Source organism: Benincasa hispida, chromosome 9, assembly GCF_009727055.1.
Source record: "Benincasa hispida cultivar B227 chromosome 9, ASM972705v1, whole genome shotgun sequence".
Classification (NCBI taxonomy): domain Eukaryota; kingdom Viridiplantae; phylum Streptophyta; class Magnoliopsida; order Cucurbitales; family Cucurbitaceae; genus Benincasa; species Benincasa hispida.
Window position 1 is genome coordinate 12507689 of NC_052357.1, and position 22819 is coordinate 12530507.

At 32.3% G+C, this 22819-nt stretch overlaps 3 protein-coding genes across 3 annotated transcripts; 2 read left to right on the forward strand and 1 right to left on the reverse strand.

Annotated features, from left to right (window-relative positions):
* The first annotated feature begins 25 nt into the window (after positions 1 to 25).
* On the forward strand, positions 26 to 3248 carry LOC120086676 (E3 ubiquitin-protein ligase RING1-like). Its single transcript, XM_039043431.1, has 2 exons — positions 26 to 1161; positions 2988 to 3248. Exon 1 carries the CDS (start codon positions 155 to 157, stop codon positions 1115 to 1117), a length of 963 nt encoding a protein of 320 aa, XP_038899359.1. The 5' UTR covers positions 26 to 154; the 3' UTR covers positions 1118 to 1161; positions 2988 to 3248.
* Positions 3249 to 13452: 10204 nt separating this feature from the next.
* LOC120086089 lies at positions 13453 to 14468 on the forward strand. Its single transcript, XM_039042529.1, has one exon. It carries the CDS (start codon positions 13912 to 13914, stop codon positions 14149 to 14151), a length of 240 nt encoding a protein of 79 aa, XP_038898457.1. The 5' UTR covers positions 13453 to 13911; the 3' UTR covers positions 14152 to 14468.
* A 181-nt stretch (positions 14469 to 14649) lies between these two features.
* Positions 14650 to 19231, reverse strand: LOC120086088 (GTP 3',8-cyclase, mitochondrial). Its single transcript, XM_039042528.1, has 7 exons — positions 18795 to 19231; positions 17640 to 18254; positions 17259 to 17426; positions 16972 to 17163; positions 15495 to 15563; positions 15276 to 15369; positions 14650 to 15153 (listed from the first exon to the last, which is right to left on the reverse strand). Exons 1-6 carry the CDS (start codon positions 18876 to 18878, stop codon positions 15286 to 15288), a joined length of 1212 nt encoding a protein of 403 aa, XP_038898456.1. The 5' UTR covers positions 18879 to 19231; the 3' UTR covers positions 14650 to 15153; positions 15276 to 15285.
* Positions 19232 to 22819: the final 3588 nt, after the last annotated feature.

Below are 22819 nucleotides of genomic sequence, written 5' to 3' on the forward strand. Positions count from 1 at the left end.
GGGACGACCCTGCCACTACCCACTGCGCTAAAACCCAATTTCAAAATCATACCCGAAATCCCAAAATCTCTTATCTTTACCCAATTTTGAGGGACGAGATTGATTGATACGCCTAAATTCATCGATACCGTCACCTCTGGTGTGGTAAAAAACCATGTACTCCGCCTCCGCCGCCACCGTTACCGCTACCACCGCCGCCGAACGCCACACCTACTGGTGCCACGAGTGTGATATGAGCGTCACTTTGGTATCCCCTTCTTCTTCTTCTTCTTCCTCTTCTTCCTCTCTTCTTTGCCCTCACTGCCTCACTGACTTCCTGGAACACATGGATTTCACCATCCCCACTTCCTCTTCTTCAATTTCCGATCACCCCAACTCATCTTCTTCCCCTCCAGATTCCGATCCATCATCCTTCGTCGTCGTCGACCCTATTCCGATCACTACCGATGACAATTACCTCCTTAACAGCCCTCAATTCCTCCGTCTTTTTCAGCAGCTTGCAGATTCATCCGATTCTGATTTTGTCCCATCTGTACCCTTCAACCCATTTACTCCGATCAAGGCCTCTGTCATGGCGATTCCCACTATCAAAGTCACCTCCGCCTTGCTCGAGGAAGACCCAGTTCTAATTTGTGCTATTTGTAAGGATCAGTTCCTTCTCGAGGTTGAAGCCAAACAGCTCCCCTGTTCTCATCTTTATCATCCAGATTGTATTCTTCCTTGGCTTTCTAATCATGATTCTTGCCCGCTTTGCCGTTTTAAGCTTCCCTCTGATGACCCTTCTGATCATGTGAGATGCAGACGGGCTACTACGGCTTTGTTGAGGGCTAGGGATCTGATACATCAAGAAGATAGTTATGGGTTGAGGACTACTTTGGAACATATGGCTAGAAGGCATATTTCTATATATAGTGAGGGAATTCAAGTGGATTTGTCTCAATCATCTACTCAATTTGGGGTTGCTGAGATGGGGAATGGGGAGCAGACTGATAGTGTTGAGACTGTTTCTAGTGTGGCTACAGATGATGGGATTGTAATTGTCAATAGCAATGGTGATGAAAATGGATTTGTGGGAATGGATGGACCTATAAATGAGGATGCTGGCACTGTAGTTTAGGATATTGGAGTTTCTCCTTCGAGTTTTGTTTCTGCAAATTTGAGGTTTGTGTTCTCCCTTTTGTCTGCTGTTCTTTATGAATTCTCCATGTTCTTGTAGTTTGTGTTGATCAGAAGGATTTCCATACTGAGCTTGGAATGAAAGAGCTTATATTTGATATAAATCAACAACAGATAGAGTGCCAATGACTGAGTTTAGTTCTTAGAGCTTAAGAACTCATTGATTAGGCAGCTTTGACAGTTTTTTCAGGATTTATGATGGTTCTCCATGTTCTTCTAGTTTGTGTTGATGAGAGGGATTTCCATACTGAGCTTGGACTGAAAAAGCTTATATTTTATATAAATTAACAAGTAATAACAGATAGAGTGCCAATGATTGAGTTGAGTTCTTAGAGCTTAAGAACTCGTTGATTGGGCAGCTTTATTTGTCTTTTCTGGATTTATGATGGTTGTGTTTGTGTTAGTTACTTGAAACTTCCATCTAGAGCATATTGATCTTAGGTAAAGATGGAAGCTTGATCTAAACGTTCTGCTGTTATTTCCTACTGATACTCTTTGGATGATTTTTTGATGATGATGCAAAAAGACTACAAATTTGTGACAATTCAACAGAGCCTGTGATAAACATTTCAAGAATTCTAAGAAATCTAGTTTAAACTCCTAAGAAAAGTTCTCCGAGTTACATCATATCCACCACTTTTTAGTTCCTTCCTTAAGCGCTATATCATCATCCTATTGTAACTTTCCTACAGCCTCCATTCTTTTCCCCGTCAAGTATTTTGTTCCAAAATGAGAAGATTTGTGGACTGTTTAGGATGACTTTTCAAGTGCTAGAAAAAGGTTTTTAAGCACTTAGACTAGGTTCTGAGATGGATGAATAATCTGGGATGCACGAGGCAGCCAAACATATTTTTAATCGAGAAACCAAGCAAAAGAAGGAAAAATAAATTAAACATGGGCAGGAATATGCAACTCAGCTGACATAAAAAGACCAGTGTGCTTTAACTTTGTATAATATTTCTGGTTTTGAACTATAAACCATGTCATTACCAATGGTTGGTGCATGTGTATGATTCTCATTGCAAATTTGGTTTCTTATGCTTTTGCTGCCTTCTTTGTGTGTGTCTGATGATCATAAGCTTATGTTTACTATCAATCCATGGTATCTACCTACCTAGGATTTAACATCCTACAGATTTTCTTAACACCCAATTGTTATAGGATCCATGTGGGTTAAACTGGCTCGAACACTCATGGATATCACAAAAATCTATCATAACATGGTTCTGGCCTATCTTTACTCTAGCTAGTCATTGTGGCTCTAGACTAATCTGTCTGGATAACCTTTATGTACAAAACTAGTCTTGCAGAAATGTGTACTGGTTTAACACACCTCCAAATCATGCCTAACAGTTCGGACATTTGTGATTCTTCTTTGGAAAGGAAAACATATGATATCCTTTACCTGACTATAATTGGAAGCTCTTTCTTGCATTGCACAATTTCTTTCATGTTTGTATGCAACTTCTGAGCTCCTGTGAACTGCAGAACTGAGATTTATGCTTCTTTTTTCTCTAAAACAACCACAAATATGACAAGCTTACTTGAACAGGATCTGTTCTGTCATTTGAGTTCTAAAAAACCACCTTAAATATGAAGAAACCATCATCCAAGTTATTTGTAATGAGCTGGATAGTTTTAAGGATGTATACATGTTTAAGCAACTCATATCATGCTAGCAATGTTTAATGATTTTACTTGTATTGGAGGAATTTTAATGTTTACATGTTTCCTTAAAGCTAAAGTTTGTTTGTCAAGCATTCTTTTAGTTATATTTACTTATTTGTACTGTCATTTATTTGTTACTGCAGGTAATATAGTAGAATATATGCTTGTTAGAGGAACCTACCCCAAGTAGATGATTGATTGGAAGTGTAAATTGCTACAGAGATAGACTCTGCTATCTTCTTCTTCTTCTTCCTCCTTATTTTCTTCTCCTTTTTCATCTTTGGTAACCATGTCTCTACATAATAAGAGATGAACTTTATTTACATTGTTATCTTATTCACCTAGCAATGTTTCCCCTCTTCCCCAATTCTCTCTTTCAGTCATGATTTGAGTCATTGAGTATATAGCTACCTCTCTCTCTCTCTCTCTCTCTCTCTCTCTCTCTCTCTCTCTCTCTCTCTCTCTCTATATATATATANTATATATATATATATATATATATATATATATATAAAGTTCAGCAGTTTGAATCTTTTGAGAAATAACATAGAATTTTTAATCCAGTCTTTTTTTTCTTTCTTTTTTTTTACTGGCATACTTTTTCTTTTGGGTTGAAATGCTATTTTGGTTCTTATATTTTGAGATTATCTTTATATACTTTCAATAAATTTTAAAGTCTTCATCGTAGTTTGAAGTTAATTTATACTAAACTTTGCAAAATAATAATAATACTATTCCATTAAAGAAAATACATGATGTGATTTTACATTTCAAAAAGTTTCAAAAGTGTTTTGTACTCTTGGAATATTTTTAAATATCTTTTTATATTTAAAAAGGTTCATGTTTTTAATATGGGCAGAAATAAAGTTGATGTAGACAAATTAGATATTGGAAATTTTTTAACTGTAAATTAATTGTAACTTGTAAAGACACTACATAACTTAATCTAATTGACATAGTTGAAAGTTCAGATCTCATTGCTCTCAAATTCGTTGTGGTCAACCTTAGTGTGATGACTTATTTTGGAAATTAAAAGCCTAATGACAAATAGAATAAGTTTGAAAGTACGAGGATTAAAATCAACTTTTTTGTTTCTCTTACTAACAAAATTCTCCTTGAGGCTTGCCTCAATTGGAGAGGGAAATCCTCGATTTGATCGGGGATGGGGTCAAACCGAGGACCTCTTAAGGGTTCCCATCCCTGTCCCGACCTCGATTCTGTTCCCACCCCGATTAGATTTTTAAATATATTTTCCTATATGTATTAGGTATATAACTTTTTACATTTAGTCTAACTTTTAATTTAGTCAAATTTAAACTCAATTAAAATGTCCAAATCTAAACAAAAGAGAATTTTAGGAAAATAATTTTTTTTTAAAAAAAAGGTCCGCCATTTGAAGGTGGGGATGGGGTACATTTCCTATTGGGGACGGGGATAGGGAACCCCTCCCCGCCCCACCTCGACCACGTTGCCAACCCTATCCCTTACATCTGTGAGTGATCAAGTCAACTTACACACATACTTTGACTATATTCTTCGAAAATTATTTGGTTCTATTATATATTGTTGTCAATGTAGCTTATACGATATTTAAATCTATAATCATCATCACTTAAAACTAATTTCTTCTAAGCATTTTAGGATTATTCATTGACTCATATTAACTACCATATCAACTTCCTCCATTGGTCTCTTCTTATAAAAGTTTCTCACATTGGTATATTCAAGCAGAATATTCCATGGAAATATAGTCTCTAAAGAACTTCAACCCGACCACCATTTCAGACATACGGTATAGCTTATTAACATTGATTTTATTACTTGTCAACTCGTTACACTTTGAATCCCACGATTAAATAACTTTTTAGACTAAACAACTTCCTAAGAACGCTCTGAAAAAGGAGTGAGGCAGATCCACATAGACATTGCATTTGGAAAGAAGCAACCAAATCAACAAAGCAACAAACACTGAGTTTGGTTGTTTTTTTTTCTTGGTGTAGAGAAAGTCACTTTCAAGTTTCATCGTCTTCTTCCTCTCTTGTCATTTTCACTCCTTTTTCTGAGAAATTCTCTTTCTTTTTCTTTTCTCTCATTGGGACAAACTGTTCCTTTTAAATTGGAATCTTTCAAAAAAGAGGTAACACAGCCGCTGCAGACAGATGAACTAATAGAGACTTTTCAACCACTAGAACACTTTTCTTATCCACGGAAAGTGACGGCAACTTCTTTCACAATCTTCACTCAAAACCACACCATCCTAAATTTTTGGGTTAGGTTTATTGGTTCCAAATAAGTTCAAAAACCTTCCAATTTTGTATATATTTTATATATTATAGTACTAGATGCTCGTTAGATAATTGTGCTTAGTATTTATTTACCATGTGTCATATCCTATTACCCAAAATATTGTCCATGTGTCTCAAGATTACACACTAGTGTCTATGTAATCCATCTCCTACTTGCCATGGGTGGGTTTTGGTAGACATACATACATTGGTGAGGAATCCAAAAGATTGGAAAATTTTGGAGAATTTTTCCAATTTCCATTTAGTCATTTTAGTCCTTTTATATTTTCGTTATTTATTTATCTTATATATTCTTATTATATTATTTTTATCATATCATATTTCTTCCATACCCATATTCTCGTCGTGCGTTGTTGTGCTTCTTAATTTTACAACACTTTATTAGCACGAGTTTCTTTCATTTCTCATATTAAAATATGTCCTAAAGTGTTGTCATGACAAATCATACGAAATTAGAATTTGTAGCCCTTGACATTAATGGCAATAAATATTTGTCATTGGTACTTGATGTCGAGATCCACCTGGATGCTATGAACCTTGGAGAAACAATTAAAAAAAGAAATACGACATCCAGTCAAGATAAAACAAAAGCTATGATTTTACTTCGTCGTCATCTCCACGAGGGATTGAAAATGGAGTATCTGACAATAAAAGATCCTCGTATCTTATGGAAAAATTTGAAAAAAAGATATGATCATAAAAAAAAAAACATTATTCTTCTTAAAACTCGTTATGAGTGAATGCACTTGAGGCTACAAGATTTTAAATCAGTAAGTTACTACAATTTCACATTTTTTAAAATCAGTTCCAAAATTGTTGTTATGCAGAGAGAAAATTACTAATGTTGATATGTTAGAGAAGACATTTTCTATATTTCATATCTCAAATATGCTCCTGCAACAGGAATATCGAGAGAAGGGTTTTAAACAGTATTTTAAACTAATTTAATGTCAACTCGTGACCGAACAAAATAGCGAATTATTGATGAAAAATCATGAATCTCGTCCAATCAGAATGACATCATTCCCTGGAGTGAATGCTGTGAATTTTAATAATAATCATGGTTAGGTCGTGATTGTGGTCGAAGTTGTGACCGCGATAGAGGAAGAAATAATTTTTCTTTTCGTGATGGACATTATAATCATCCAAATTTCAAGAGAACCACAAGAAATGATTATCATAAAGAAAAAGCTCCACATAATAAAAATTCAAAAGGTGATGAACAAAAATATTTCTGATGTGGTATGACTGGGCATTGGTCACGTATTTGGACACTTAGTTGATTTGTATCAAACTTCCCTGAAGGAAAATGAGAAAAATGTGGAAGCAAATTTTGCATACCAGGACAATGACATATTTGACCCATCCCATATGACAAATTTGGATGTGGTAGACTTCTTTGAATCTCCTGAAGAGAAGATCAACACAGTTGATAGAACATTAAGTGTTTCTTTTGACCTTGAAAATATCTAGACTTAAGATTTTTTTTTTTTTTTTCTATCTTCATGTTTTTTTTCTCTTAGTAAATATTAACTTTTGTATATTCCAAATGTTATTTTTTCTTATTGTAATTATTTTATTTTAATGAAGAAACCTGAATCATTTTCATATGTTGGGTGATTAAAAAATTAGCAAAGAATATCTATATTTGGCAGACAATGTAACTACACACAATACCTATAAGTAAGAAATATTTTTTCCAATTGACAATGTTGGAAGTAAAAGTAAATAGATCAAGTTCTGCAAAATCTGATCAAATAATTTGGAAAAGTAAATATTATTTTGCCTAGAGAAAAAAAATTTACAATTAACAATGCATTATTCTCTAGTCAATCAAAGAGAAATCTACTAAGTTTTAAATATCTACGTTGTAATGGTTATCATATTGAAACTAATAGTAAGAATAATGTGGAATATCTATATTATCTCTATTGTCTCAAATGAAAAACATATATTGAAAAAGTTGTCTGTTTTATTTTCTAGATTATAGTATACTCATATACAAGTAATTGAAACATATACAACAATGAACCTCAAGTTTATGAATCCAGATATATTTGCTATTTGGCATGATAGGTTAGGTCATCCAGCGTCCGTAATGATGAGAAAAATTATTGAGAATTCAAATGGACATCCATTAAAGAGCTAGAAGATTATTCAATTTAATGAATTATTATGTAATGTTTGCTCTCTAGGCAAATTAATAATTAAACCATTACTAGCCAAAATGAGAATTGAATCACTTGCATTTGTAGAATGAATTTATGGTGATATATGTGGACCCATTAACCCACCATGTGAAGCATTTAAGTATTGTATGATACGTATCCAGCAAAAGGTCATACGTATGCTTATTATCAAGTTGAAGTCTTGCATTTCCAAGATTACTTGCTCAAATAATTAAATTAATAGCAAAAAACTTTTATTATACAATTAAGGTTATTCATTTTGATAATGCTGATGAATTTACATCCCAAGCTTTTGATAATTATTGTATGTCAATTGAGATAAGTGTTGAACATAGCTCATGTTCGTACACAAAATGATTTAGCAGAATCATTTATAAAATGTCTGCAGTTAATTGCTAGACTATTGTTTATGAAAGCTAAGCTTCCCACATCTATATAGGGTCATGTTATTTTGCATGTTGTATCACTTGTACGCATTAGGTCAGTAGCTTATCACAAGTACTGACTATTACAATTTGTTTATGGTCATGAGCTAAATATTTTCCACCTGACAATTTTTGGATGTGCAGTATATGTTCCAATTGCTCCACCACAACGTACTAAGATGGGTCTCAAAGGAGATTATGAATATATGTTAGATATGGCTTCCCATCAATTACTAAATATCTTGAACCTCTTAACGGGTGATGTATTTACGACACGATTTGTTGATTGTCATTTTAATGAGATAAATTTTCCAATTAGACAGAGGAATTAAGAAGCTGGAAAAAAAAATACATGGAATGCATCGTTTTTGTCTCATTTAAATCCCCGTACAGATCAATGTGAACTTGAAGTGTAGAAAATAATTCATTTGAAAAATATAACAAATCAATTACCAGATGCATTTATAGATGCAAAAAAAGTAACTAAGTCACATATACCAACTGCAAATATTCAAAAATTGATATCCCAACACAGTTGTCACTGATGAGTCTGGAACATGTCAGAAGTGTGGTATACGGTTCCAAAAATAAAAATCCTTGAAAAAGAAAAATAATTAACAATCAAAAGGACTTGGTTGAGGATGTAAATATCCATGAAGAAATCATTTATATAACTTGTGAGGAAGGTGAAATACCTAAAGATAATAACAAAAAACTTCTTGGTCCTAAAGTACTACATCTTAGTGCAATTAGTGCACTTATGTATCTTACTAATAATACAAGACCAGACATTGCATTTTCAATAAATTTATTAGCTAAATATAGTTCTTCTCTAACAAAAATACATTGGAATTGAATTAAGCATATATTCCATGATCTCCGAGGAAATATTTATATTGGTTTGTTTTAGTCAAATAAATCAATTTTTGATATAGTTGGTTATGCAGATTATGGATATTTATCTAATCCACCCAAAGCTAGATCTCAAACAGGTTATCTATCACATGTGGATGAACTGTTGTATCATAGAGATTAGTGAAACAAACCAGAACAACCACTTCTTCAAATCATGTTGAAATCCTTGCAATCCACGAAGCTAGTTGAGAATGTGTATGTCTAAGATCAATGACTCGGCACATTCGTTGAAAGTCTGGCTTATCTTTCAACAATATTATACGAGAACAACACAGTTTGCATAGCCCAAATCAAAAAAGGATATATTAAAGGATATAGAATAAAGCATATTTCACCAAAGCTTTTCTATACTCATGATCTTGAAGAAAATGGTGACATCACCAAACAACAAATTTGTTCGAATGGTAACCTGCCAGACTTATTTACAAAATCATTACCAACCGCAACCTTTGAAAATTTGATACACAACATTGGAATGCGGTGACTCGGAGATCTCAAGTGATGTTTCTATGAGGGGGAGTAAATATATTATATTCTTTTTAAGAGTATTAGATCATATGAAATATGTATTCTTTTTCCTTCCCTAGGATTTTTTTCCCAATAGATTTTTTTCTAGTAAGGTTTTAACGAGACATATTTCATATTATATATATATATATATATATATATATATATATTATATGAGCATCTAAGGGGGAGTATTATAAAAATTACAGTAATATATGCTCATTAAATGTTCGTGCTTAGTATCCATTTACCATGTGTCATATCCATTACCCCAAATGTTGTCCATGTGTCTCAAGATTGCACATCGTTAGTGTCCATGTAATCCACCTCCTACTTGATAAATTGTTGTAGTGGTATTTGATAGGTTTTTGGAAGACATACATACATTAGTGAAGAATCCAAAAGATTGGGAAATTAGTGGAAAGTCTTGGAGAATTTTTCCAATTTCCATCTTAGTCATTTTAGTTATGTATTTATTTTATATATTATTATTATATTATATTTCTCCCATATCCGTATTCTCATTGTGCGTTATTGTGCTCCTCAATTTTATAAGAACATATAAGTTTTTTAAAATTTTTTTTTGTGTCTCCTTGAAATTTTGAAATTTTTAAAAATTAATTCATCTATTGTTTGTAAATTTAAGCTTTCAACCTTTTTGTTTCTCTAGGTACACCAACGAGATGAGAGATTGAAGTTTCGACTTTTAAGAAAGAATGTCATATCAACTTAAATTCACTTTTGGCCCTTTCATTCTTAAGTCAATTAGATTTATAAATTTTTTAAAATTAGTTCATCGATTGAATTAGTAGATTTAAAAGTTCAAGAGAATTGGTTGAAATTTATCGGTTAAATTACAATTTTTTTTCTCTAAATTTTTCATTTTCAATTTATGTCTAATTTGTATTTAAAAAAATGAATTTCATGTCTCATAAACCCTCAAACATTTAATAATACTTAAATATGTATCAAATATATTTATGAACTTTAAATTTCGTATTTGTGTATTGTTGATATATTGGGAAAATGTAGGATCTTATCAAACCCTACACTTAATTTTAAGTCCTAACAAATTTTCAAAATGTCAAAATAATGCATTAGGATTTATTAATATATAAAATTTAAAATTTTAATATGTAATAGACACCTTTTAGAATTAATGTTAAATTATATAATTTAATCCCAAAAATTAGAGATTTATTTCTATTTTATCCATAAACTTTTAAAAGTGTAAAATAGGTTATAAATTTTCAATTTTATATGAAGTAGATCCTTTTACCTTTTAATATTGCATATCATAGGATCTAGGATTCAAAAAAATTTTAAAAATTAATTGATCTATTTAAACTTTACGGGAAAATACTTTTTTATTATTTTTTTTTTTTTTTTTTTTTTGCAAGGTATTTTGGGAATCGAACTTCTGACCTCGAGGTCGATAGTATAAGCACTTTTAATTACAATATCTTTGCAAAAAAAAAATACTTTTTAGTCCTCGAATTTTCTGGAATAAGTATGTTTGATCCCTAAAGTTTAAATTAGCCATTTTGGCCCTTAAGTTTTCAATAATAGGTTTTAAAGTCCTCTTTATTAACAAAATTGTTTAAATTAACATATCTATCCAAGTAGATGATTTTTAATGAATTTGGCTTGCTGACTAAATTGATGATTTGGATTTAAATTTGTCTTCGTGAAGTTTTCGTCTCATGAAGTAACTTCACGAGAAATGAACTCAACTTCACGTTATTTCTGTCTTTTGTCTTGTGAAGCTCGTCTCACAAAGTTACTTCACAAGAAATGAATTCAGAATTCAACTTCACGTCATTTTCTGTCTTTTGTCTCGTGAAGTAAACTCAAGGAAGTCAACTTCATGTCATTTCTGTTTTATGTCTCATGAAGTTCATCTCGTGAAGTAACTTCACGAGACGAACTTCACGAAACAAATTTAAATCTAAATCATCAACTTAGTCAGCAAGTCATATCAGTATTTAAATAATCTAATTGATAGATCTGTTAATTTAAACAATTTTTGTTAACGAAATGGACCTTTTAAACCTATTATTAAAACCTTAAGGACTAAAATGACTAACTTGAAAATTCAAGAACCAAACATACCTACTGGAGACTAAAAAGGTATTTTTTCCTAAACTTTATGTGTGTTGCAACTTTAATCTTTCAATTTTGTGTCTATTAAATATGTGAGTAAAAATTATTTAAAAAAAAAAAAAAAAAAAAAAAGCGAAAGCTTAAGGGTTTACTCTTATAATTTTGAATGTTTAGAGACCAACCTTAAAATTAAGAGATTAAAGTTACCTAAAATCAAATAAAAAAAAAATTGTAAATTTAGGAGTCGGTTCAGTAGAAATTCTAGATTCAATTTTATACTTTCATATTCACTAAGCTAAACAAATATGTGTTTAGTAAACAACTTGGATTCTATTTCTGAAAATTGTTTCGGATTTTGGGTTCCAAGTCGTGCAAATTCTAAAAACAATATTTTTATGTTTTCACTGTGCTAAGATTTTGAATTTTTAATTTTTAAATACAAATTATATTAAAATAAAAATAAAAACAATACGATATGTCATGTTATAAACTCAATTCATTTTCTAAAAAATATAATATATATCATGTAGTGTGTTATAAAATATTATAATATTATAAAATAATAATTATATAAATTTTTAACTTAAATCATATTCATTAATAAATTAACAATAATTTATTGCCAACTAAAAAACATTAGTAGATAAGTAAAAGTAGTTTTACGATTTATAAAGATATAGTATCGAATACATTTTAAATAATTGATTAAATTAGAATCCAATTTCTAAATTGTTACTAAACACATATTTGAAAATATGAAATATAATTATGTTTAGATTGAATTTCTTATTTTTAAATTTATGTTTACAAGTTCTCTACCAATAGGGGTGGAAACAGTTCGGTTTGGTAGTCAAACCAAACTGAACCGAATTTTTTAAAATGTGAAATCGAACCGATTTATTGGTTCAAACCGAACCGAACCGCATCGGTTTCAAATTTGGTTTTGGCATTTTTAAAAAAGCCATGTTATATTCTTTTTTAATTAAAAACGGTTCGGTTCGGTTCGATTTTACTCTTTTTTTAAATATATAAATATATATATATATTAGTTAAAAATAGTTCGGTTCGGTTTTAAATTCGGTTTTCAAAAGTGAAACCGAACCGAACTAAATTAATTCGGTTTCAAAATTTCTTCAAACCAGATCGAATCGCATTTTTCGATTTCACTGAGTTTTCGGTTCGGTTCAGTTTTTAGAAACGGTTCGATTTTGCGATTTAAATGACCACTCCTATCTACCCAATCGCCCTTAAAAAATCATTAAAAGCATTTATAGATTTTTAAAGATTATATAATTTAATATTACGTTTCGAGAGGAAATGTGTTGAAACTCCAACATGGACGCAGCAAAAGAGGTACACAGCCACAAGTTACAACCAGGTCCAAACTTCCACGGGCCCACGGCTCCACCGCGTTGATGAATTAAAAGGGAAATTATCCTAAATAACCCTCAAATGTTTGCATGCACCCTTCTAAAAAAAATTTGTTGAAATTGTTGGGTATATCTCGACTGAGATCGACCCTCAAGATTTGAATATAAAAATTGACTTTTTCATTTATTGATTATTCTGAATTTTTTCGCTGAAATCTCATCCAACATTAACACCAACCTTTGTACCCATATTTCTAAATATCATGAAATTTTATGCCAAATCCTATATCTCTTCAAATTTACTCTAAATTCAGTTATCTAAATCTTATTTGATTTTAAAATTTTGAAAAAGATAAAGTTTTGTGAAAAATTAAGTAAGATTTAAAATATATATAGAATCTCAGTATTAATTCTTGAAATTTCACCGAGAAAATCCAAATATATAAAATCTCAAGGTTAATTATGTCCGAGATTTTGGTATTAATTCTTGAAATTTCACTGATAAAATCCAAATATATAAAATCTCGATGTTAATTATGTCCGAGATTTCGCTTAGAAAGTCCAAAATATAGATGAAAAATTATTTTTTAATCTAAATCTCGGTAATCAATCTCGACCAAGATGAACTGAGAAAAACTATTTCAACAAATTTTCTGAAAAGATGTTAGTCTTGAAAGATGAAAACTAAAAACTAAAAAAATTCTATACATCTATCTTTTGGGTGTTCCTCATACTTGAGGCTTCATTCTCTCTCGATCGTTGGAGCTTCTCTCGAGAATTTGTCTTCGAGCCTTCACTCTCATTACGTCTATCTTCGGTTGAAAGTTGTTTTTTTTCCTTTTCATATATTATCTAAACTAATTTTCAAATTTATCTTTAATCTTAGGAAAACTTTGGTTTCATCTATACATCGTATGTTAGAGGACAAAATTCAATTGCTTTTGATGTGAGATGAAATAATGAATGAAATTGAACATGCATGACTTTGAATGTCCTTTTATAGCACTCAAAATTCTACTAGGTCGAAACTTCCACGACTCCACCACCTATATCTTAGTGTTGATGAAGCTTAAGGCAGCAAGTCAAAAGTAAGCCTCAATTTCTTAAATAAACAAAGCCTTCCACGCTTTTCCAATTCATATTTCACCCAATTACGTATTTATATATATATGCTTTCTTCTTCGCATGTAATTCCAATTCATTGCATTGCTTGAATTTGGCCTCCCATTTTTTATAGTTAACTTTCTAATCTATGATGATGATGGAGATTAGCCATTTTCAAGGAATGGTAGCTACTGCTGCCGTGTTCATCCTCGTACAGATTCTTGTTTATCTAATTCTCTCTAAATCTTCCCAAGTCTTCTCTAAGAAGATGAACAGGTCTCTTAGTTTTCGACAGGTCCAATCTCTGAGCCGGATTATTAAACCTCTCTCCGACTTCCCCTCCAGCAGCGACAGCAGTGAAACGACATTCGATGAAGGCAGTTCTTAAAGGAAGCTGCCCATGGATTTCTTCTTCTGTTATCTCTCATTTGTTTTCTTCTTTTTTTTTTTTTTTTTTTTTAAATTATTTTGTGAATAATTATGCATATTCATTCTATTGGTAAAGTGGGTTAAATATTTGGGGTTTCCTTACCATGTTTGATAATTTCGATCATCCATGAATGAAACCAAATTGAGTTTTTCTCTTTCTTCTTTACTGCCCTTTAAAAGAGGGCGTGGCATAACTGAAACTGAAAAATGAGTTGGATTATGGATATGTTTGATATGTTTGAAACATCATTCTAAGTGCTCGAAAACCGTTTTTAAATATATGAAAGGAAAAAATATACATCTACAATGACCATTATGGATTGATCTATCTAGTTGTCATTGAGAAGAGTTGAGAGACCTCAAGACACATAGTGCTCATCTACTTATAGTATCAAAATTCAACTACTAAATGCAATAGAGTCTAGCAATTGAACCGACGAAAAACAATATACTACCATCCAAGAAAGAGTAATACTTACATGCACACATCTCCATGTGTCCCCTCAATCATAAAAAGAGGGGGGACCATAGTTTCTTTTTTAAAGAAAAGTTTACTACATGATTGGCCACATGGCAATTTCTCCCTTCGGATAAAGAACTCCATTAATCTGCTCCGCTTGTTTCATGTGATGGTAATGAAGATCAGACCACAACATTCTCTACTGAATTTGAAACTACATTTTGCTTAATAGCACCAAAGTTATGGTGCAAAATGAACAACACTAACCACTCTATATTAGCATTTAAGTTACAAATGGCAATATGGTACCAAAGTTGCACAAGAAACAGCCAGACACATATATTTTACAGTAATTATATGAACAGTGTATGGCGGCTTTTTGATGGAATTTCACTTACCAGGCTTCTTCATATTATCATTACAGTTTTGACTGGTTTCTACAGTTTCCATATATACCAACAGGTTTGTACTCCAGTCAAGCTAGTTGGACAGAAATGAAACCTGAAACAGATGCATCTAGAGTCCTTAACAAAGATGAGTTAACAGTCGATTTGCAGGAGATGTGTGTTTATCTTTAGGATATGTTTGGAAAGGGAGCAAGGTAGTATTGGCAAAGGAATTACCAAGCTTAGACTAGCCACCAATGTGTATCATAGGTCTGTTTGCAGTCTTTGCAATGTCGAACATTCCAGCATGTGAAGCTTTCTTTCTTCTTACCTGAAGCACAGGAGTGCAATTAATAACAATACCCTATGATATGGAAAGTTATAAATGATACTTGAAATCCATCAATTGTTAAGAATATGAAGTTTTGGGCATCTTAAGAAGATAAAGTTGAGTACCGCTGCACCAATTATTTCCCTTAGCTCGTTATCATCAGCACCGCGACGAAGTGGGTCTCTCAAGCTAACCTGAAATTAATGGGCAAAGTAGAATTTTTCTGCTCGCAATATCAATAATCAATAACACACTTAAAATACAGGATGGGGTATTCTATCAGAAATCTATGCTATGTCCACTACATAATAACTTGGTCCTTAGGTGGTATAAAACTAAGAAAATGAAGATCAAGTAGCAAATGGCACATTTTGAGCAAGTAATAAATCTAAAAGTCCATCCTAGTCAACTGTGCACAGCACCATATTGTCGATAACAAGGTAATAAGGAAGGGGGAGGGGTAGGCGGTTATGATTGCAAGCATTCAACTGAAGACCTTTTCGTAAAGCCATGGGGCTATTGAAACAACATATGCATGTAATTCAACTTGGTCACAAAAAACTATGGGTCTTTTGAGGCTGGTTTATTTATGAATAAAAGATGATAGTAAGATTACATGTAGAGACTATTCTCATCCATGTACCTAAAATTCTCCCGGCCCCTCGGTTAAAAAGCAGGACACACCACGAGACCTTGGTCCTTGGAGGCTTCTCTACTGAAAATTTAAGGTGTGTAACCACATGTATAGATTATTTACTCACTAACTCTGATAATATTACATTCCTTCCAGTCTAGATGGATGTGCCCTCTGGAAAAAGTAATAGCTATTGCAAAAGGAAATAATTTTATCTAAATATCACTAAGATCAATATTTAGTTTGGTAATAGAAACATTTCATTGACGCATGAAATTAGGGGAGAACCCCAAACACCTAAAGGTGATTGAGTGTCAATTACTGACTAAAAAGGATAAGTTAATATGAGAGAAAGGATGTTTTGTTTTACTCCATGAGAAAACAGTAGACAAAACGTACTCCATAAAACAAACAAAAGAGAGTCACGGAAAAAGCCTTCTATTCCTTTTGCCCCATAAACTCGAAAAGAAAGCACGAAACCCAACGCCCCATAAACTCCAAAGACAATCATATCAAGAGGATGTTTGGGAAAATCCAGATCTTTGGTAGGGCTAGATCAAGATTTAGAATACATGAGTATACCTGTATGGGCCTTACTTCAAGAAGCCCACAAGAAAACCAGGTACCTCTGAGAATCAAATAAAGACTAATCAAGGCCATCTTTTTAACGCCTAGGTTCACCACATATCCAAGTGATGTTCTACATCCCCTCCATTGTCATGAGCATTATAAGGCCTAGGACCCAGACGTTAGTCAATAGTAAACCAAACAAAGGCAACTTTTGGAAAAAAAATTAATTAATTAATTAATTAAATTAAATTAAATTAAAACCTATGAGACCTTGAAATATCAACGAATTTAAAAAGCTTTCCAAGGAGGATTTCAATTGAGGATTTACACTCAAACAAATTTGTCTCCCATACTCTCATTCTGAGATAAGAGCAACAATAGACTGGAAGAAGATTTACCTCTGAGGGACCAAATAAGCAGACTTTGAAGTTTCCATCTGCTAAAAGTCGCAATCTGTTGCAACCAGCACAAAAATGCTCTGTCATTGACGTGATAAAAGAAACTGTACCCTGGTGCCCTTCTATCCTGAAATTCTTTGCTGTCTCTGTAGGATGATCTCCAAGTCGTGTAAGGCTCGTGAAGTTTTTAGCCTGTTCAGCGATATATAAGGAATTAGCACATAGAAAGAACATTAGCGGAAATCTAAAATCTTTTAGATTGATTGCCTGTGAGGATTCTACCTTACCACTGTTTGCAAAATTTCTGAGTAGGGTACCAGTTTCTTAACATTCCAAACATTTCCATCAAAGGGCATAAACTCAATGAATCGAATATTAATTGGTTTCTCACGTGTCAACTCAACAAAATTGCAAATCTCATCATCATTGAACCCGCGCATTATAACACAGTTCACCTGGAAAGAGTTGTAAAAGAAAATCCTTATAAGAGCATGTGCCAGGTATGAGATATGAATAATCATTCTATGCCTGTATTTTAAGAATCAACCAGAAAATGAATTAGAACAGACTTCCAAAGACAACACAGAGTTGATAGAGATATAGGAAAATGAGAAAATTAACAACAGTCCAAAAAGGATAGTTTTCTTCTACCAAGGGATAATACATACTTTAACAGGATTGTAACCAAGGTCTATTGCAGCATCGATAGATTCCATAACCTTTTCATGCCCCTTGCGCCGGGTCATGAATTCAAACTTTGCTGGAACCAACGTATCCAAACTAATATTAATAGCCGTCAGCCCACATTCTTTCAACTTCGGGAGTCTTCTTGCAAGCACAATCCCATTCGTGGTCATAGCCAATGTCTTCAAACCTTTTAAATTAGACAGCTCTAAACATATATCCTCAATATCTTTCCTAATGGTAGGCTCCCCACCAGTCAAACGAATTTTATTCACACCAGAGCTTACAAAAAGATTAGCCAATCGAATAATTTCATTCCGAGCAAGAAGCTTTGGGGTGGAAGTTAGGTCTACACCTTCCGCAGGCATACAGTACTGACATCGCAAGTTGCACCGTTCTGTCAATGACATCCTTAAGTAAGTATGCAGCCTTCCAAATGAATCAACCAACATATTGGAGTCGGAATTCTCTTTCTGGATTTCATCCGACAACTTAGCACACGTAGTACCATACATTCTTGAAGCCTCAAGCTGATCCCCAAGTATTCTAAAACCATTTATTTTTCTGATCATGACGCAAGATGCATTTTCAGATCCCACCTATATTACATAAGAGATATATAAAAACTCAATATAGCAGATATCAGAATTCTAATATCAAGAAACAAGGGAAGATTATGCGAAAGATAATGCAAATATCTCTATCTCAACTAGATTTCTAAGATTGGATATGGACTGCTCCTGCAATTTTAGACCTAATAATTTCAACAATAATTAAATGTTGGTTATTCCTGAAGTACAATCAACTTCGAAACAATTAAAAATGAGGAAAAAAACAAAGAAGTCCGAAAGCACCGTGGAGAGCAACAAAAGTCCACAGACCACCTAATTGACACCAACGAGTAAAATCTCCTTGTGCTTCAGGACCCGACAACCAAAGACTAAAGCCCGGTCCGAGCAAGATCGTCGAATAAAAACGGCATCAACAAGAAAGCGGAATAACCGAAAAAAGATTCAAGCCATTCAAAACACTCAACACAAAAACAAATCATGATTATCATCAAAATTTCAACATACAAAACTAATATATCAGACGCAAAAAGACGAGGCAGCAAATTAATGGAAGCGGAAAGCACAAACCGATAGGAAATTTAATTTTCCAGACGCCGCAAGCCAATTGGAGACGATGCATGCATTTCTTCTCATATGCGTCGCCAAAGCCATCAACAAGAAGTTCGTTTGAAAAGGAAACAAATATTAATAGCCAAGAGCAGGAGAATGAAATCTATAAGAGTATTCTTCCGATTAAGGAGGTTGAAGACGACGATGATGATTCAATTGATTCCGGAAGCTCTGCGAATAGAGCCGGAGAAGGACGACGGAAACCGACCTGATCGACCGCTCATCTCGATTGATTCCTTCAGCCTTTCGGCGGAGTGAAGGGTCAGATATTTTTGCTTTTTTGGATTATCCGATTTGGAGAACGTGAAGTTCGATGCTTTTGACTTTACTACAAACTTTCCCGTCGGCTTCATAGCTACTTCAATTACCCTCTTTCCTACCTTTATATTTTATCACATCAATATCATCCAGATTTCTGTTAAAGAAAATATTTGGATGCATTCTTAGTTTCCTTTTATCATCAAAGTAGAGGTATGAATATAGGTGCACTATTATATTTAAGCATAATGAAATTTCATTCACGAATCCTTTGTAACAAGTCTAAATTACAAATATAATTAGATTCTTTATAATTATTTTTTAGAGGTCAAATAGTAACAATAACAATAAAAGTGTTGAAATTCATATTTTTTCTAAAACAGTAATAATAATGATAACGGTAACGATAACGATAGCAATATGACATAATCTCTAAACGCAATTAGATTGAGTATGCTCCTCAGTTTGCGTTTTTTATTACATATTTGGAAGTGGACCTCATGTGTCGATACGGAGCAAAGTAAATAGCCAAAGGTAATCAAATGGATCTCACTTTTCATATTAGCATTGATTTATCATGTTTTCACTAGGGTAAACATGGCCTTAAGTATTGCTCAAATTTGAATGATATAATTTAAGCACTAAGATCCCACTTGGTAACCATTTGATTTTTTATTTTTTCTTTTTAAAAATTAAGTTTATAGACATTATTTCCACCTCTAAATTTATTCATCTGTTATCCACTTTCTATCACTAGTTTAAAAAATCAAGTCAAATTTTTTTTAAAAAAAAAAAAAAAAATTAAAAACTTGTTTTAGTTTTTAGAACTTGGCTAAGAATTCAACTATTATAATCAATAAATGTGCAAATCATTATAAACAATGGAAAGGAAATGGACTCAATTTTCAAAACCCATCAACCAAAAACGAAATGAATACCAAATTGGACCTAAATTTTTATATAATTTACATTGTTCTATTAGTTTGGAAAAGTATTATCATTAAGCTCTAAGATTTTTATAAAACTTAGGATTTTATTTGAAAATCATCAATTCATACATTCTAATAGTCTAGAGTGTAAAATTGATATTTGAAAAAGTCTATATACTTATGAAAATTGATGCATAAGATGATTCTTAAAGATAATTGTAATCGAATGTCTAAATTTATTCGTTTGTAAGAATTTAGAAATTTAATTGATACAAGTTAAAAGTTTTAGACAATGTTTTTTTAAGGGAATTTCAAGGATGGTGTAATTTGACTCAACAACTGCAGGGTGGGGGATTAGACCTCCGACCTCGACTGAGCTAAGCTCACTTTAGGAAGGATGGTGTAAATTGATACATTTTCAAAAGTTCAAGTCTTAATAAATATAGCATTTTATGTTTGTTGAATGAGAAATTTTGGACTAATCACAAATTGCCACATCATTTACCAAATTAATGACGAAGTTACAAATAATTAAATTCAAGACTAATTGAAAGTTGATGTGTCTTATATTGAAATTGAAGACATAAACTGGTAAATCCCAATGTTCATCATGAGCGTTTGATTGAATAATATAATTTGATCCAACTTGATATTATTATTTGGGCTAAAGTTCAATTGAGTACGGCTTAATTGGACCAAAATGTCAAATAAGACTTAAATTCAATTAGTTGGACCCAAGGGTCAGCTTCATAAATCAACCAAGTCCAAGTTCACAAAGCCTGCCTACGAACTCTATAAATAGAGGAATGCTATTCATTTATGGAGGTCAGAAATTTTAGACTCCATAGATCTTAGAGAGAATTCTCTATAATCAAAAGACTCTCTTGAGACTGAACCACATCTTAGTTTATTCCAAGACAAAACATCACGCACTCCGCTTTCTCAAATCAAGCATAGAAAGAATCAAATAATCAAATAATCAAATACTAAAGATCAAACTATATCTGCATTAATCTATATTAACACAAGTTCAACTCTAATTTTTCCGAGAACCTCGTGCAAACAATGTTATTAACTCAAATTATTTTGTAAAAACAAAAAAAAAAAATACATTATATAATATATGTTTAAATTTTTCAATAAAAAATATTCATAAACTAATTAATAATCGATTGTATTCAAGCCAAGATATAAAAGGTAACAGTAACAATTAATTTTATAGTTTATAAATATATTATAAAATGCTTTTTTTTTATAATTATTAATCGATATCCAATCTCGAAATATATTACCAATTATGTATATGATATATATATATATATATACTTGTTTTCAAATCTATGTTTTTAGCTACTTGTTTGTTTGTTTTTTTAAAAGAAATAGCTTGCCTACTAAATAGACTCCTAACTCCTTAATTTAAAATGAGTGAAATAATTGTATATAATATAAGACTTTTCTCCCAACATCACATAGTCAAAAGAAACATACATTATATCATTCAAAACAATAATACATACATACATATATATATATAGAGAGAGAGAGAAAATTCCACAAATATTATATATAAGGATATTTTTTTAAAATAATTACTAATAATATTGTTTTTTGTAACTTTATTAAAATATATTGTTTTCTAAACTTCAATTTTTTTCCAATTTGATGCGGTAAAAAAACCATTTCTATACCATTTTTTAATCTAATTTTTCTAAAAAAAAACCATTTCATCATGTGAGATTAACCCTTACAAGAAGAAACATACTCTTCCACCACCCTATTTACTAGGGAACAAGCAAATAGGATGGTGAAAGTGAAGGAACTCTTGTACAAGAGTACCTATGAGTGGAAGCAGATATTTCCAATTCATTGTGATCGAATTTTCACATATACATTCACACATACAGATATGCATTCAACAACTAAATTACCGGCATGCTTAAAAGATAAATGACAAGAGAATGAGTAAACATACCACTTGAAGACTTTCTTCTTGGCAAGACTCTCTCTCTCCGCAAACGAACACCTATTGCTTTTGCTAGAACAACAAGCAATCGTTCAGCACCTCCAGTCGTCTACCATGAACGACTTCGCATGAACACCAAGAAATGGGAACGACACCACCACTCGGAGCCCTCAGTATTTTCGGAGTGAGAATCTAAAGGGTGGCTTTATTCGAATTTGGTAGAGGTGAGGAGAAAAAACTATCGTGTACAAAAGATCAAGCAAGTGGGAGAAGTGAACAACTATCATATAGTTAGGTGCTTGATCGTTTAGGCGAGGTACACGTTCGTATAAGAAAAGCTAGGCGATCGTCTATACAATCATTTAGTTAAGCTCAAGCATTAAGCGATCATCTAGGAAATGGTAAGCGATCGTTTAAAGAAAGGGCACGCGGGTGAATGCGGTCATTTAGTAAGTTGGCTCTATCGTATAGGCTCTGTGAATACTAAGCGATGGAAAACCAATCACGTCGTGAGCAAATTATGCATACCTATTGCAAAATGAAAACTATTTTCATTTTATTATTCAGTTACGAAAACTGAATTGAACTTCTCATTAACACATGATTTCAGAGAAAACGGTAGGCAATTATCTCATAACTGTCCAATTAATAAAATAATAAATATAATCATATTATATTCATAACCTATAGTTTGATATCATATATTAACCATAGTGTTTTCTCCTCTACTTGATATAAATCATATTTATATCCAATTTCCTCCAAATTAATGTATCTCATACATTTAGTTAATCATATCATATATACTCGAACTACATCTTGTCAATTGAAAC

Bases quoted from the DNA above. Each gene is read 5' to 3' on its own strand.
- LOC120086676 (XM_039043431.1), top strand. From the start codon at position 155: ATGTACTCCGCCTCCGCCGCCACCGTTACCGCTACCACCGCCGCCGAA.
- LOC120086089 (XM_039042529.1), top strand. From the start codon at position 13,912: ATGATGATGATGGAGATTAGCCATTTTCAAGGAATGGTAGCTACTGCT.
- LOC120086088 (XM_039042528.1), bottom strand. From the start codon at position 18,878: ATGGCTTTGGCGACGCATATGAGAAGAAATGCATGCATCGTCTCCAAT. The intron at 18,255-18,794 runs GTTTGTGCTTTC...TATGTAATATAG, and splicing joins GAAAATTAAATTTCCTATCG to GTGGGATCTGAAAATGCATC. The intron at 17,427-17,639 runs GTATGTATTATC...AACTCTTTCCAG, and splicing joins TTGGTTACAATCCTGTTAAA to GTGAACTGTGTTATAATGCG.